Below are 16,485 nucleotides of genomic sequence, written 5' to 3' on the forward strand. Positions count from 1 at the left end.
GTTGGACATAGAAACAAATAGCGAAAGAAAAATCATCAAAATAATGGAAATCATTTCAGTTGAGACATTAGTACTTAAACAGTGTTTCATTGATAGATACTGACCAATAGTTTTGCCTTCTGGCACTCCAGCAATACCAGATAATGTGTCCTTTGCATGCTCTTGGGCACTTAGACTGACAGCCACATCCTTTTCAGTATCTCCACTTGATGCCATTGACGCTTTTCTCTACAGAAAGAAATAATACCACAAATTCAGCAAACATTCATTCACGTGCTCAGCCAAACAGGAAGACGTTTGCTGTGCTTGGGAAGCAATAGGCGCCCTCAAACAATGAGCTAAATATAAGGAAAGAAGACAGATTCTATCCTGTAGACTAGGGGCAAATTGACCTATGTCGAACAAGAACAGAAAACCAGAATTCCACATTTTCAACTATCGCAGTCAGTAAATTACAATGAGGGTAGGATGACAGAATCTTCAGCATGACTTTGAAAACTGAGGAAAGGCTGTAGGGTTAGGAACACATTTAGTACGGCAGATAAAATGCAGGGGCAAAGCATGATGGGCCTTCTAAACAGAGCAGTGTGAACAAAAGTAGGAGGCAAAACATGGCAAATGAGGGTTAATGAAGTAAGGAAGTAAAATGGCCAACATATTATTGAAACTGAGAGAGACAGGTGCAGTAGGTATCCAAGACCAAACCATGAATGCCTATGGCATGCTGGAATCGGAGCTCTGCAGCAATGGGCTCCATCTTTCTCATTCACCATTTTGTCAATGTAGAAGAATATTTATAGTTATGCTAATACTAACATATCTATCATAAACATGTTGAATTCATTAAATTTTCCAAGATAGCCTATGTTTATTAAAGACACCATTTAAACAGGCTTTATTTTCCCAAAAGAAAAATGAATTATTATTCATGTTTCCCCTCGTGCTGAAATGCCATTACTTTCTGATTAATAATGGCATTTCGATTCATTATGCTTTTATTTGGAATTCTAAGCACATAGAAATGGCAATCCAAATATTTCTCTCAAAATCTCATTCAGATTCAGGTGGCATTAGATATCACAAAATAATATGATTCACATTGGTGGAGCTAAAATAAACTTTTAATTTTTAAGATATAGCTAGTTTCCAAACCAAAACTGATTCCTTATCTCTCTCAGGCCTACTTTATTATTGTCTACATTTAACTACACCAACAGAGTCACACACATGTGTAGATCTTCTCTAACGTGGCAGTGCACTGTTTACAATGCATTACTAACTTTATGATGGAAATAAATCATAAAGGGCAGACATGAGAAAGGAAACTCAAATCTTCCTCTTTGTAGTCACTTGCCACAGTGGCTCGGATGCTAAGTGGGACAACAGCATACAATATTTCAGGGTTCCTTTACTGATTCCTGCTTCTCTCCCTCGCATCTTACTGAGGCATATGCAAGGAAGAAATAGGTAGTGACTCAAGCTGTTGTGTCCCTGGCACCCATGGGAGGCCTGGGTTTAGTTTCTGACTCCTTTCACCTGGAATAGGCCTGGCAGGCATCTGGCCGGTATACTGTCTGTGTGTGTCTGCACACGCATCTTTCTTATCTTTCTCTCTGCCTTTGAAATAATTTTTAAAAGGCAAAAAAGGAGCAACTACACCTTTACACATCTTAGCATCAATTAATGCTCACATTTCAAAGTCACAAGAAAATAAAAGGCAATAGCGCAGATTTGGAAGTGGATTCCAGACGTTCATCTTCTGATCTGGAGGTAGCCACTGGATTTACAAAACATAATCACAGCCCCTTGAATGAGAACATGTATTTCTATGAAGTTTATAGGTAAATCCACAATCTACCACCATTCAGGAATATTGCAATAAAATGAGAGTAGTGGCAATAAAGTGCAGAATGTAGAAACTATTGTAATAGGGAGATACTTAGCATATACATAAAGCTAAAGAAAATGCAAAAGGAAATGAATGTCATAATGGGACCTACATTCCCAGTTTAAACAGCAGCAATAACACCGTTATTCATTAAAATATACTGACCTCTTTGGCTATCCTTGCCCAACTACATGACAGGAAATAATCCAGAATATCTCCTTCTGGGACACCTCCAGTGGCAGCACGAACTTCACCCTTTCCACTTGATGTTTCCTCCTATGCCAAAAATTAATTAATTAATTAATTAATAAATACTAAAGCAAAACAAGCAATCCAGAAACTCAGCAAACAATCAGTGGCTCCATCACTAAGATACAATTTAATCTGCTTGTCAATTCCTAGGCACATTTCCTCCAGAAAGATAAATATATAAACAGAGGTATTTTCTACCCTATGCTAAGTGGGAGCAGATACATAGGAAAACAAAGAATAGGAGCGTATAATTCACCACTTCTACCACTGAGGTAAAAAAAAAAGCTACAGTAAAGGTTGACTTGAAACAAGACCCACAGCTTTCAGCATATACAAAAACTCAATTCAAAATGGATCAAGGAACTAAACTTAATACCTGAAGGTATCAAGGTACTACAGGAAAACCTAAGAGAAATGCTGTGAGGCATTGGCCTAGGCAAATACTTTTTGGATAAGACTCTCAAAGCACTGGTGCTAAAAACACAAACAGGTAGACAGGGCTGAATCAAGCTAAGAGTCTGCCTATCAAAGGAAGCTGTGCATCTAATTTATCTTCTATTCTATTAATTCATTTTCAAAAGGTATATAGAGCACAGGAAACTTAACAACAACAAGGCAAATGATCTCAGGAAGAAACAGGTACAGGAAATAACAGGTATTTTTCAAAGGACGAAATACAAATGGTCAACAGACACATGAAAACATGCTCAGGGAAAAGCAAATAAACAACATAATGAGGTATCACTTCTCTCCAGTAAGAACAGCTGTTAGCCAAAATCAAAGAATAACAAAAGCTGCTGAAGTGGTGTAGCCAAATTCAGTAGTGGTAGGAACACAAATCAGTATAGCCGTTACGGAAAACAACACAGAGATTCTGTAGAAAACGAAAAATGGATCTACCATGTGACCCAGTTCTCCAACACTCAGGAATGCATCCAAAGAAAGCGAAATGGCATATGAGACTGGTACCTGCATTCTCATGTTAAGAGTAGCACAAGTCACAGTAGTAAAGGGATGAAGTCAGCCTTTGAGCTCCATCAACCAATGATTGGACAATGTTACATGATGAACTATCACTCAGCCATAAACTATGAATTACTGATATTTGGAGCAAAACATGGAACTGGAGATCATTATTCGAAGTGAAGTAAGCCACCCAGAAACACAAATACCACGTTTTCATTTATTTGTAAAAGTAAATTTATAGAGAGCACAAAGTTGTGTGGCTATCATATGATCTGACATATACTTAGAAATATTGTGACACTGAGTTATTGTATTACACAACAATATATTCCTCTTTCCTCACAAAATGATCAATGAATACCTCATTAGGTAACATTATTATCCATTTTCAAGAAAAGAGTGCATACATGTATACCTGTAATATATACGTAAGATGTGACTGTGGCAAAATGTAAAAAAAAAAAAACAAAACAAAAACTGTTTAATCTTAAAGCTAAAAAAATGTATAAAAACATTCAAAAGGCTGAAGAAACACACACCACATTTACGTCTTAATATCACTGAAACCTTGTATGGACAAGTACCTCAGAATCCCACGGTGATTCTACAGCTTCATCACTTACTCCGGAGACAGGCACTGCAACTACAAAATGTAGTAAGCGATCGACTAAGAAGACTATTTATGAAATGTACAGACACACGCAATTCATCTCTCTCTCCACTCATAAGTAACTGGAGAAGCCAAAGGTAATACTGAGAAGGTGCTTTAGAGGATTGAGCAGTTTTAGGGAAAATGTCAGAAATATTAAAGCAAAACAAAACAAAACTCCCAAAACAAAGGTAAAATAAAATGGATGTAGGATTTCATTTAACACAACGTTGATGTTTCATTTAGCAGTAACGTTGAAAAAGAAGAACATATATACACTCAAGGACCGCTTCTACTACCCCAGGGGATCAGTCTCTACTAACTTGCATGCCTAGAAATTGGTTAAGTGGGGCAATACCTTCTTCCCTCTTTAGAGGTTCTGCAGAGGATTCCTCCTATAGAAAAAAAGGAACCACAAATTTAGCACACATACACATTCAATTACTCAACTACTCACTAAGACAAACATTTATTGTGTCTATCAAATCATAGGCACCGCCTAACAAAGACAGGCATGTAAACAGAGGCGCATTCTACTCTAGGCTTCCATTGGGGTATATATACATATAGAGGAAAACAATGAAAAGGAAATTAAGATTCACTGATTCTACTACTGACATGATAAATGAAGAAGTTACAGAAGAAGCTGGAATTACAGAAGCTTCAGTTTAGCCGTGACAGTTTACAAAACAGTACAAGGCCACAGCCGTATATTTAAAGTACACAAAGTACAGGGGGATTGTGTGTAGGGTCTTCTGAGAGCGGCTGCAGGAACAGAATGATGAGATAGAAAACAACACGACAAATAAGGGTAAGAAAGTAAGAAGGTAACATTACAATACATTGCTTGGGACTGGGATAGAGTTACTGTAGAGAATCAGGGTCAAGCTGCAACTGGCAATCTGAACACTTTGCTGTACAAGACGCCATAGAATCATGGCTCAATACTCTCGTCATGAATATAATTTAGAAAGGCCAATCTGGCAGGATGTTCAGATGCATGCAATGCATTCTCTGAAGCATTTCTCAGATTTGAGAGCCTCTGGAGATTTAGGAGTCACATCTAGAAGAAGAATTATGGTACAGGAGCAGAAAAAAAACACTCTAGGAAATGATGGCTTGTCAAAAGGATAAATGAATACAATAAGCTAAAATTGCATAAGCAAATTTTTGTAATCATGGACTAAATCCTGGTATTTTGGAAGTGAAAAAAAGGGGCAAACTATCATGAGGTCCTCATGGAAAATGACAATTATCAATCATTTTATCAAGGATCTAAACTAACTCTTTTTCTATGTAGTTCTGTCACGTTGCTGTAACATGCAGTCAAATTTCAGAAAAGACTATGTCAATGAAACCTATTGGAGATACTGAAATAGGAGATATGGCAAAACATACATCTAAACATTTTCAAGGTTAGAAGTGCCAAGGAGATGCCAGAGTAATGAAGAATCCTTTTCTGTACCACGATGATTTCACATAGATATCCAAAACCATTCAGCATTAAGTTTAATCTGGTTTCCTAGTTTTTTAGTTCATTACATTTTTGAGCCTTCAAAACTAAAAGTACATAATAAGAAAAGGGGAGAGGGGTTATAGATCCAGAGACACAGACCTAGACCTAGACCTAGCCATAGAAATAGTCATAGACATAGACATATAGACATAGACATCAACAAAAGTATAAACATAGACGACAGAATCAGAGGGAGAGCGAAAGTGAGAGATTAGACAGAATCCTATAGAGGGTTTCATTATTCATATTTCTGCAAAATCCAGTCTAGGGTTTTGTAAAATCAGGAGCTGGGGACTCATTCAATTTCTCCCAATGGGTAGCAAAGACTGAATTATTAATCCATGGAAGCCTGTCAGGGTGCCTCCTGGCTGAAAGTTAGAATTAGGCACAGGAAAAGGACAGAAGCCATCCTAGGTGTGAGGTAGATAGCTCATCTGACTTCTTCACCACTGGGCCAAGAGTTTAGCTCCTAATTCTTTTTTCCTAGGTCCTAAAGGCAAGAGAGTTGGCTGAAGCGAATGTCAAGATAGCCTCAAAACCTCTCCTTCGCGTAGCTTCAGATAAGTAAGGGGAAGCTTGTATTACATAGGTATCCCACTCTTTCCCAGATAAGAAATATTGTCAAGTATATTTGAAGAAGCAACTGTGTGTACTGATGGTCCTCTCCCACTTAATGTTGTATGATTATTCAGAATTTCTCTACAGACAAACCCCACCACCTGCAAAAGTTGAGTGGCCTTTTTCCTGGTCTTGGCTGGGATCAGATTTAAACCATGTCCATTAAACAATCCACACAAGGGTCCAGAGACGCCCCTCATTTCCTCTCCTTTATGAAATCCTCTCATTACCTGGTTAATGCCACTCTTAGTATCACTGGTTGCTATTCTCACCCTGACTTGTATACTACAGTGTCTGTTTAAATGTTTACAGCAGGTTATAATGGAATGAACCAAGGCCTTCAGCAACCAGTCAACCAGATGCTTCTCCAACCATACATGCCTGTCCCTGCGGAGCCCCAAGAAACCCCAAACGGGCACCTGTAGATGACGTCTGCAGTCAGCAGGAAGTAGCAAGAGAGACTCATCATCGCCCTCTTTCCTATCATCAAAAGGTCGGGATGATAGCTTTGGGATGCGCATGGAGGAAGGCCTACACTTCAGGGAATGGAGACGCCACTTCCAGGGAAGAAAGTCCTTGTCAAGGTCCCTGAGGGTGCCTAAAGCTCAACCAATGAGGATCAGACCCGCCCCAAACTTTTAGTTCCATTCCTTGAATCTATAAAAGGAGCTCTCCCAAGCCGATGGGCGACTTCCCCTGGCCCCCGCTCAGTTGCTCTATTGAAACCAGGGAACCTCGCCCAGAAGCAGAACCCCAATAAAAGCCTGTGAATTAATCGATTCATCTGCCAGGGAAGATCTGTTACGCACTGGACACCTTACAGATGGTGCCGAAACCCGGGAGCTGAGATTGCAGAAATGGGCACAGCACTTCAACAGACTTTCTCAAAGCAAGAGATACAAATGGCAATAAATGTAAAAGTATGTTCAACTTCACCAACCACCAGGGAAATGCATATCAGTGTCTCAAAGAGATATCACACCACCCCTTCTCAAGATAGCTAAAATGTTTATCTGCCTGTCTTACGAAAGTAGCTGTCTCTCAAGTCAATTTATACCTTCAAGCAAACACCAATTTTGTTTTAACATGACTGAAATCAGGTATTTCCAAATCACAAGAAGACACAGTACCTTCGAACTCTTTTGTGATTTGCTGTCTTCAGGATCTCTTTGGGAGGTAGACTCCTTATCTACAAATGCAGTAACAGATCAACTAGTGAGAACATTTCTTCACATGGAAACATTTTACATAAAGGCGTGTCTCTCTCCACTCATGAATATTGCAATGAAATGAATATTTCAATGAAATAAAATGAATAGTAAGGATGAATTTCAGAGGGTTGAAGCTGTTTCAGGAAGAAGAAGGTTATATTAAAAAAAAGCCAAAGAAAACCCTCAAAATAAATGGCTGTCCAATTCAGAGCTACTCATTCTGTTCATTGTATTTTAATATTAAGTTTCAAAGGATAGGCAACCACTACCCATGTTACCATTGTCCAATCCACGATCATAGTTGAACGCATATTTATTCACTGGCTGGTGTGGAGCAACTTGAGTGATGGCAATATCTTTTAAGCCCTTCTTACTCGCTACGGTTGACATTCCTTCCTGCAGGAAGATAAAATACAAATTCAACAATCACCCAAGTTCTCAACCCCTCAGCCACTCATTCAGTGAGACAGGATTTACTATGTGTGTCATGTCACAGGCACAGTCCTTGCAAAGGTTGAGCATACACACAAACAATAGATTCTACCCCATGCTCAGTTAAGCATATAAACACAGAGCAGATTCTACCCCATGTTCAGTTAGAGGTAGACATGGGAAAAGAGAACAGGAAAGTTTAAACCACTATTTCTGCCACTCAAGTCAATATACTTGAAGAAAAGGCAGAAAACAGAATCCTCAATTCAGTCTTGGAAGGTCAGGAAATATTGCTTAATTTCTGGCTGAGAGTCAGACTGGGTACAAAATAAGGACAGAAAGCCATCCGAGGTGTGAGGCAGATAGCTCATCTGATTTCTTCACCACTGGGACAAGGGTTTAGCTCCTAATTCTTTTTTCCTAGGTCCTAAGGCAAGAGAGTTGGCTGAAGCAAATGTCAAGATAGCCTCAAAACCTCTCCTTTACGTAGCTTGAGATAAGTAAGGGGAAGCTTGTATTACATAGGTACTAGGTATCCCACTCTTTCCCAGATAAGAAATATCGTCAAGAGTATATGAAGAAACAACAAATCTAGTTCCGAAATGGACACAGCACCTCAACAGACCTGTCTCAAAATAAGAGATAGAAATGGCAATAAATATAAAAGTATGTTCAACTTCACCAACCACCAGGGAAATGCATATCAATGCCTCAAAGAGATATCACACCACCCCTTCTCAAGATAGCTAAAATGTTTATCTGTCTGTCTTATGAAAGTAGCTGTCTCTCAAGTCAATTTATACCTTCAAGCAAACACCAATTTTGTTTTAACATGACTGAAATCAGGTATTTCCAAATCACAAGAAGACACAGTACCTTCGAATTCTTTTGTGATTTGCTGTCTTCAGGATCTCTTTGGGAGGTAGACTCCTTATCTACAAATGCAGTAACAGAAAAACTAATGAGAACATTTCTTCACATAGAAACATTTTACATAAAGGCGTGTCTCTCTTCACTCATGAATATTGCAATGAAATGAAGATTTCAATGAAATAAAATGAATAGTAAGGATGAATTTCAGAGGGTTGAAGCTGTTTCAGGAAGAAGTTGGTTATATTAAAAAAAAGCCAAAGAAAACCCTCAAAATAAATGGATATCCAATTCAGAGCTACTCATTTCTGTTCGTTGAATTTTAATATTAAGTTTTGATGGATATGCACTCACTACATTTGTTATCTTTGTCCAATCCGTGATCAGAGTTCATAATTGGCTGTTGTGGAGCAACTTGAGTGATGAAAAAACGTTTTTTACTCTTCTTGCCCGCTAGAGTTGACGTTCCTTCCTACAGAACAATAAAACACAAATTCAACACATATATCCAATTTCTCAACCCCTCAGCTACTCATTCAGTGAGACAGGATTTACTATGTGTATCAAGTCATAGGCCCAGTCCTTGGAAAATCAAAGCATATAAACAAACAGCAGATTCTACCCCATGTTCAGTTAGAGGTAGACATGGGAAAAGAGAACAGGAAAGTTTAAACCACTATTTCTGCCACTCAAGTCAATATACTTGAAGAAAAGGCAGAAAACAGAATCCTCAATTCAGTCTTGGAAGGTCAGGAAATATTGCTTAATTTCTGGCTGAGAGTCAGACTGGGTACAAAATAAGGACAGAAAGCCATCCGAGGTGTGAGGCAGATAGCTCATCTGATTTCTTCACCACTGGGACAAGGGTTTAGCTCCTAATTCTTTTTTCCTAGGTCCTAAGGCAAGAGAGTTGGCTGAAGCAAATGTCAAGATAGCCTCAAAACCTCTCCTTTACGTAGCTTCAGATAAGTAAGGGGAAGCTTGTATTACATAGGTACTAGGTATCCCACTGTTTCCCAGGTAAGAAATATCGTCAAGAATATATGAAGAAACAACAAATCTAGTTCCGAAATGGACACAGCACCTCAACAGACCTGTCTCAAAATAAGAGATAGAAATGGCAATAAATATAAAAGTATGTTCAATATCACCAACCACCAGGGAAATGCATATCAATGCCTCAAAGAGATATCACACCACCCCTTCTCAAGATAGCTAAAATGTTTATCTGTCTGTCTTATGAAAGTAGCTGTCTCTCAAGTCAATTTATACCTTCAAGCAAACACCAATTTTGTTTTAACATGACTGAAATCAGGTATTTCCAAATCACAAGAAGACACAGTACCTTCGAATTCTTTTGTGATTTGCTGTCTTCAGGATCTCTTTGGGAGGTAGACTCCTTATCTACAAATGCAGTAACAGAAAAGCTAATGAGAACATTTCTTCACATAGAAACATTTTACATAAAGGCGTGTCTCTCTCCACTCATGAATATTGCAATGAAATGAAGATTTCAATGAAATAAAATGAATAGTAAGGATGAATTTCAGAGGGTTGAAGCTGTTTCAGGAAGAAGTTGGTTATATTAAAAAAAAGCCAAAGAAAACCCTCAAAATAAATGGATATCCAATTCAGAGCTACTCATTTCTGTTCGTTGAATTTTAATATTAAGTTTTGATGGATATGCACTCACTACATTTGTTATCTTTGTCCAATCCGTGATCAGAGTTCATAATTGGCTGTTGTGGAGCAACTTGAGTGATGAAAAAACGTTTTTTACTCTTCTTGCCCGCTAGAGTTGACGTTCCTTCCTACAGAACAATAAAACACAAATTCAACACATATATCCAATTTCTCAACCCCTCAGCTACTCATTCAGTGAGACAGGATTTACTATGTGTATCAAGTCATAGGCCCAGTCCTTGGAAAATCAAAGCATATAAACAAACAGCAGATTCTACCCCATGTTCAGTTAGAGGTAGACATGGGAAAAGAGAACAGGAAAGTTTAAACCACTATTTCTGCCACTCAAGTCAATATACTTGAAGAAAAGGCAGAAAACAGAATCCTCAATTCAGTCTTGGAAGGTCAGGAAATATTGCTTAATTTCTGGCTGAGAGTCAGACTGGGTACAAAATAAGGACAGAAAGCCATCCGAGGTGTGAGGCAGATAGCTCATCTGATTTCTTCACCACTGGGACAAGGGTTTAGCTCCTAATTCTTTTTTCCTAGGTCCTAAGGCAAGAGAGTTGGCTGAAGCAAATGTCAAGATAGCCTCAAAACCTCTCCTTTACGTAGCTTCAGATAAGTAAGGGGAAGCTTGTATTACATAGGTACTAGGTATCCCACTGTTTCCCAGGTAAGAAATATCGTCAAGAATATATGAAGAAACAACAAATCTAGTTCCGAAATGGACACAGCACCTCAACAGACCTGTCTCAAAATAAGAGATAGAAATGGCAATAAATATAAAAGTATGTTCAATATCACCAACCACCAGGGAAATGCATATCAATGCCTCAAAGAGATATCACACCACCCCTTCTCAAGATAGCTAAAATGTTTATCTGTCTGTCTTATGAAAGTAGCTGTCTCTCAAGTCAATTTATACCTTCAAGCAAACACCAATTTTGTTTTAACATGACTGAAATCAGGTATTTCCAAATCACAAGAAGACACAGTACCTTCGAATTCTTTTGTGATTTGCTGTCTTCAGGATCTCTTTGGGAGGTAGACTCCTTATCTACAAATGCAGTAACAGAAAAGCTAATGAGAACATTTCTTCACATAGAAACATTTTACATAAAGGCGTGTCTCTCTCCACTCATGAATATTGCAATGAAATGAAGATTTCAATGAAATAAAATGAATAGTAAGGATGAATTTCAGAGGGTTGAAGCTGTTTCAGGAAGAAGAAGGTTATATTAAAAAAAAAGCCAAAGAAAACCCTCAAAATAAATGGATATCCAATTCAGAGCTACTCATTTCTGTTCGTTGAATTTTAATATTAAGTTTTGATGGATATGCACTCACTACATTTGTTATCTTTGTCCAATCCGTGATCAGAGTTCATAATTGGCTGTTGTGGAGCAACTTGAGTGATGAAAAAACGTTTTTTACTCTTCTTGCCCGCTAGAGTTGACGTTCCTTCCTACAGAACAATAAAACACAAATTCAACACATATATCCAATTTCTCAACCCCTCAGCTACTCATTCAGTGAGACAGGATTTACTATGTGTATCAAGTCATAGGCCCAGTCCTTGGAAAATCAAAGCATATAAACAAACAGCAGATTCTACCCCATGTTCAGTTAGAGGTAGACATGGGAAAAGAGAACAGGAAAGTTTAAACCACTATTTCTGCCACTCAAGTCAATATACTTGAAGAAAAGGCAGAAAACAGAATCCTCAATTCAGTCTTGGAAGGTCAGGAAATATTGCTTAATTTCTGGCTGAGAGTCAGACTGGGTACAAAATAAGGACAGAAAGCCATCCGAGGTGTGAGGCAGATAGCTCATCTGATTTCTTCACCACTGGGACAAGGGTTTAGCTCCTAATTCTTTTTTCCTAGGTCCTAAGGCAAGAGAGTTGGCTGAAGCAAATGTCAAGATAGCCTCAAAACCTCTCCTTTACGTAGCTTCAGATAAGTAAGGGGAAGCTTGTATTACATAGGTACTAGGTATCCCACTCTTTCCCAGGTAAGAAATATCGTCAAGAGTATATGAAGAAACAACAAATCTAGTTCCGAAATGGACACAGCACCTCAACAGACCTGTCTCAAAATAAGAGATAGAAATGGCAATAAATATAAAAGTATGTTCAACTTCACCAACCACCAGGGAAATGCATATCAATGCCTCAAAGAGATATCACACCACCCCTTCTCAAGATAGCTAAAATGTTTATCTGCCTGTCTTATGAAAGTAGCTGTCTCTCAAGTCAATTTATACCTTCAAGCAAACACCAATTTTGTTTCAACATGACTGAAATCAGGTATTTCCAAATCACAAGAAGACACAGTACCTTTGAATTCTTTTGTGATTTGCTGTCTTCAGGATCTCTTTGGGAGGTAGACTCCTTATCTACAAATGCAGTAACAGAAAAACTAATGAGAACATTTCTTCACATAGAAACATTTTACATAAAGGCGTGTCTCTCTCCACTCATGAATATTGCAATGAAATGAAGATTTCAATGAAATAAAATGAATAGTAAGGATGAATTTCAGAGGGTTGAAGCTGTTTCAGGAAGAAGTTGGTTATATTAAAAAAAAAGCCAAAGAAAACCCTCAAAATGAATGGCTGTCCAATTCAGAGCTACTCATTTCTGCTCATTGTATTTTAATATTAAGTTTTGATAGATATGCACTCACTATGTTTGTTATCTTTGTCCAATCCGTGATCAGAGTCCATCCCATATTTATTAATTGGCTGTTGTGGAGCAACTTGAGTGATGAAAAAACGTTTTTTACTCTTCTTGCCCGCTAGAGTTGACGTTCCTTCCTACAGAACAATAAAACACAAATTCAACAAATATATCCAATTTCTCAACCCCTCAGCTACTCATTCAGTGAGACAGGATTTACTATGTGTATCAAGTCATAGTTCCCAGTCCTTAAAAAATTCAAGCATATAAACAAACAGCAGATTCTACCCCATGTTCAGTTAAGAGGGAGACATGGGAAAATAGAACAGGAACGTATAAATCACTGTAACCATCGTCGAAGTATATATAGTTGAAGAATAGGCGGAAAAGTGTATCCTCAATTTAATCTTGGTAGTTCAGCAAATATTGCTTATTTGGGGCTACATTTTCAAACGCAGATCAAATGAAATCAAAAGTCAGTCATGAAGCCATTGTATACAGCACAGATGAGGCAAAAGATGGTATTGGAATATATAAGGCAAATTAGCAGCCCCAGATATGGAGCTACAATGAGAACGTACTTAGTAGAATGGGGTTTAGTGATGTATGGCAGATTTAAGACCTAAGGACCAAACCAATGGTCATGCTGGAATGTGAATTCTCCCCTACTGTAATGGAAATCTACTCAATAAGCAGTTGAATTACATGATTACAAATATGTTTAAGGGACCACTCTGGCAGGAAATTCAAAATGTACAAAAACGTCTTCAGTTAGGCAATACCAGATTTGATGCACACAGAGAACTTAGAAACCACATTTTGTCAAAGGAAAAAAAAAAACTAACATTGAACACAAAACAAAAACTAGAGGGTGGGACGTTATGGAGGATAGAGAAAATCTGAAATACGGGTAAGAAACCAGAGTTACATTGAAGGAATGACTTCCTACTGCACTCACCTCCACCGCTGGGAAGAACCAGCACAGCAAAGGAAACACCAGTGTCTAAGAGACTGACTGAAGGAAATCTTTGGTAAGGAAGTAAGGACAACTCTAAATGGCAATAGGCTCAGAGAGCCAGTACAGAGAGAGGCAAGAAGAAAGTATACTGTAGCTCCTACACTGGTATTATGGCCAGGGGGACTCTATCTCGCTGAGGAAAGTAAGCAGAAGCCTCTAAGATTCCCACCATTATGGCAGAGCAGTGGCCCTAACTACAGAATTCCACAGTCCTCGGTTTTCATTTACCTAGAAAGCTGACTGTGTCTGAGGGCCTTCTAGGCTCTAAGAAAGACTCCATTTTGCCTCTTTCCAAATCCCCAGACCCAAGTGGTCGCAGCAACACTGTGGCTATCCTCTATTCTGTCTTGGGGACAGCAAGTACCCCTGATGCTACCAGCAGTCCCCAGATTCCACCTGCCACCTGCCCCTGCCCACAGTCAGAGCCAGGCTGCTTTACAGGGCAGACAGCAGGTCCCTGCCTGTAGGGCTGAATTGCTGGGCACAAGCTTCAGGGCTCTGTCTTCTGCCTCTGTTTTTAAAAAGACAGAAGAAACAAGCACTCCATTCTAGATTTGAACATCACTTAGTGCTTATATTTAAAATATCATAACAAGAGACAGTACCTCAGGGTCCAAAGTTGATTCTTTAGCTTCATCTTCTGCTCCTAAAGTAAACACCATTTCTATAAGAGGTAGTCATAGATCTGATAATAAACATTATTATGAATTCTAAATATACATACACAGATGGGATCAGGCGCATTCAGGGTGGTATGGCCATAGATTATCTTCCAGAGTGGCTATACTATTTTGCATATGGAAGAGCAATGAATGAGAATCCCTATTGCTCTATTTCCTTATCTGCAATCACTGTTGTCACTGTTTTGAAATCCCTAGCAGTTCATGATGTCAGAATCACTTCTTCAGTTCACTTGCCATCTGTGTATCTTCCATGGGAAGGTGTTTGCTCCGCTATTTTTCCTATTTTTAAGTCTGTTTGGTATTTTTTAAATTTAGCTTTAAGAGTTCTCTAAACAGTTTGGATAATAGTTGTGTTTTTGTTGAAATATATCTTATACAAATATTTTTCCAGGTTATTTATTATACCCTTGGCGGTATATTGGAAGAACTAAAATTTTGTTTCTTATCACTATTCACTTTTCATGAACATCAATATACTTGCAGAAACTGAGAATAACTGGTCTTTACAACTTGTTCACCCTGAAGATGCTTATGCAAATCTCATCCGTGGCTGTCGTACATTTTGTTACCTCAAGGGAATGAACACTGTCACTTACGGTAAGCTAGAAAGGTATATAACTTATTTTACACTGCCTGCTTTCAGTTTATAGACCAAGCTGTGTCATGCCAAAATGCAATCTTAATTCTTCAGCACAGAAATCACTTTAAAAGGCCTGTTGCTTCCAGCACCCTAAAATAACACCAAGAATCCCTAGAACCATCTGAAATAAAGTTCAATTTATCAATTTTTAAAATATGCTAATTTATATTTTAATTTAACTCTGGATTTTCTAGTCATTAAATTGATCTGTTCTACTATTTCTATGCCATGCCATCACGTGGTTATCCCCATAGATTTACTCTATGATTCAGTCCTGAGAAAAGCAAATTGTCTTGTTGTGCTTTTCTTCCTCAAAATGTTCCAGTAAATGTACATACATTAAAGCCTCATTAGAGCAAAAATACACACGCACACACACACATCTCCATGAGTAATTCAACAATATGTAAAAGTAACAACAAGAAAGAATTCCAAAGGGTTGACGAAGTTTCAGGAAGAAGAATTTGTTCCTATGAAGAAAGATATTAAAAAAAAACAATAAAATACATTGGGTAGCATATTTATGGCTTCACATTAAACTTCATACAATAACATTTAAATAGAAGGTTTTCATACACTGGATGGAACTGGAAATCACTATCCTAGAGAAATAAGCCAGTCACACAAAACCAAATCTCACATGTTTTATATATGGAAGCTATAGAAAGTACAAAAAGTGCATGGATACCATATTATTTGGTCTATAATCATACTGTCTTTAATGGATTTCATCAATACATCCTTCTTTCCTCACTCTGTTAGCATTGTGATGAATCCCACATTTTTCTTACATTTTGAGAAAAATGTATATAAGTGCACATACATAATACATCAAATGTTAAAAAATGTTCAATTTTAAAATTTACAAAAGAAATTTTGATCCACTTACCACATTTGTTATCTTCATGGACTCCATGAACACGAGTTATTCTGGCGTTATTGGGTTGCTCTTCTGGTGCACTGTGAATGATGGCAGTTGTACGTCCTGGAATTATTAAGTCTTTCTATAGGAAAAAAAAAAAAACACAACCTCAGCAAACATGTTCACTCAGTTGTCCCACCACCCATTCACTCACTAAGACATTTATTGTGTAAATCAAAGCATAGGCACTGTCCTAGGAAAAGAAGAATATGTCCACGGAAGGCACTTACTGCAGTACATTAAAGTGGGAGTAGACATAGAGTCAACAAAAACTCAGAGCAAGAAAATTAATTCCATAATAGAGCATTTTACCTTGGCAAATGAATTGAGGCCTTCCTCATATGATATAAGCAGTTCATGATTAACATCAGGTATTTCCAAAAGCCTTGTGCACAAAAATGTATAAGAAAAATAGTTAAATATTTTCTATAAAAAATCAGGGGAAACATCAACT

The 16,485-nt window shown here is 38.0% G+C and overlaps 2 protein-coding genes across 4 annotated transcripts in view; both read right to left on the bottom strand.

Moving 5' to 3' along the window:
* LOC103352179 (uncharacterized) overlaps positions 1 to 11,547 on the bottom strand; it is a 110,377-nt gene extending 98,830 nt beyond the window's left edge. For all 3 annotated transcript variants that reach the window (XM_089311793.1, XM_070055921.2, XM_089311795.1), the window contains exons 1-12: positions 11,436 to 11,547; positions 11,087 to 11,145; positions 10,096 to 10,213; positions 9,748 to 9,806; positions 8,757 to 8,874; positions 8,409 to 8,467; positions 7,379 to 7,496; positions 7,020 to 7,078; positions 4,114 to 4,150; positions 3,691 to 3,749; positions 2,054 to 2,164; positions 105 to 228 (exon numbers count right to left, since the gene is read on the bottom strand). In XM_089311793.1, the coding sequence (XP_089167919.1) occupies positions 105 to 228; positions 2,054 to 2,164; positions 3,691 to 3,749; positions 4,114 to 4,150; positions 7,020 to 7,078; positions 7,379 to 7,496; positions 8,409 to 8,467; positions 8,757 to 8,874; positions 9,748 to 9,806; positions 10,096 to 10,213; positions 11,087 to 11,145; positions 11,436 to 11,475 (961 nt within the window). In that variant the 5' untranslated portion in view covers positions 11,476 to 11,547. The remainder of the gene's footprint in view (positions 1 to 104; positions 229 to 2,053; positions 2,165 to 3,690; positions 3,750 to 4,113; positions 4,151 to 7,019; positions 7,079 to 7,378; positions 7,497 to 8,408; positions 8,468 to 8,756; positions 8,875 to 9,747; positions 9,807 to 10,095; positions 10,214 to 11,086; positions 11,146 to 11,435) is intronic.
* The window catches only part of LOC149122751 (uncharacterized), a 22,808-nt gene continuing 17,841 nt past the window's right edge, over positions 11,519 to 16,485 (bottom strand). The window contains exons 8-13 of the mRNA XM_089311267.1: positions 16,344 to 16,416; positions 15,999 to 16,113; positions 14,392 to 14,432; positions 12,776 to 12,905; positions 12,354 to 12,485; positions 11,519 to 11,553 (exon numbers count right to left, since the gene is read on the bottom strand). Coding sequence (XP_089167393.1) covers positions 11,519 to 11,553; positions 12,354 to 12,485; positions 12,776 to 12,905; positions 14,392 to 14,432; positions 15,999 to 16,113; positions 16,344 to 16,416 — 526 coding nt within the window. The remainder of the gene's footprint in view (positions 11,554 to 12,353; positions 12,486 to 12,775; positions 12,906 to 14,391; positions 14,433 to 15,998; positions 16,114 to 16,343; positions 16,417 to 16,485) is intronic.

The sequence above is a fragment of the Oryctolagus cuniculus genome, chromosome 13 (assembly GCF_051225735.1).
Source record: "Oryctolagus cuniculus isolate XC-2025 breed Fujian yellow rabbit chromosome 13, ASM5122573v1, whole genome shotgun sequence".
Classification (NCBI taxonomy): Eukaryota; Metazoa; Chordata; class Mammalia; order Lagomorpha; family Leporidae; genus Oryctolagus; species Oryctolagus cuniculus.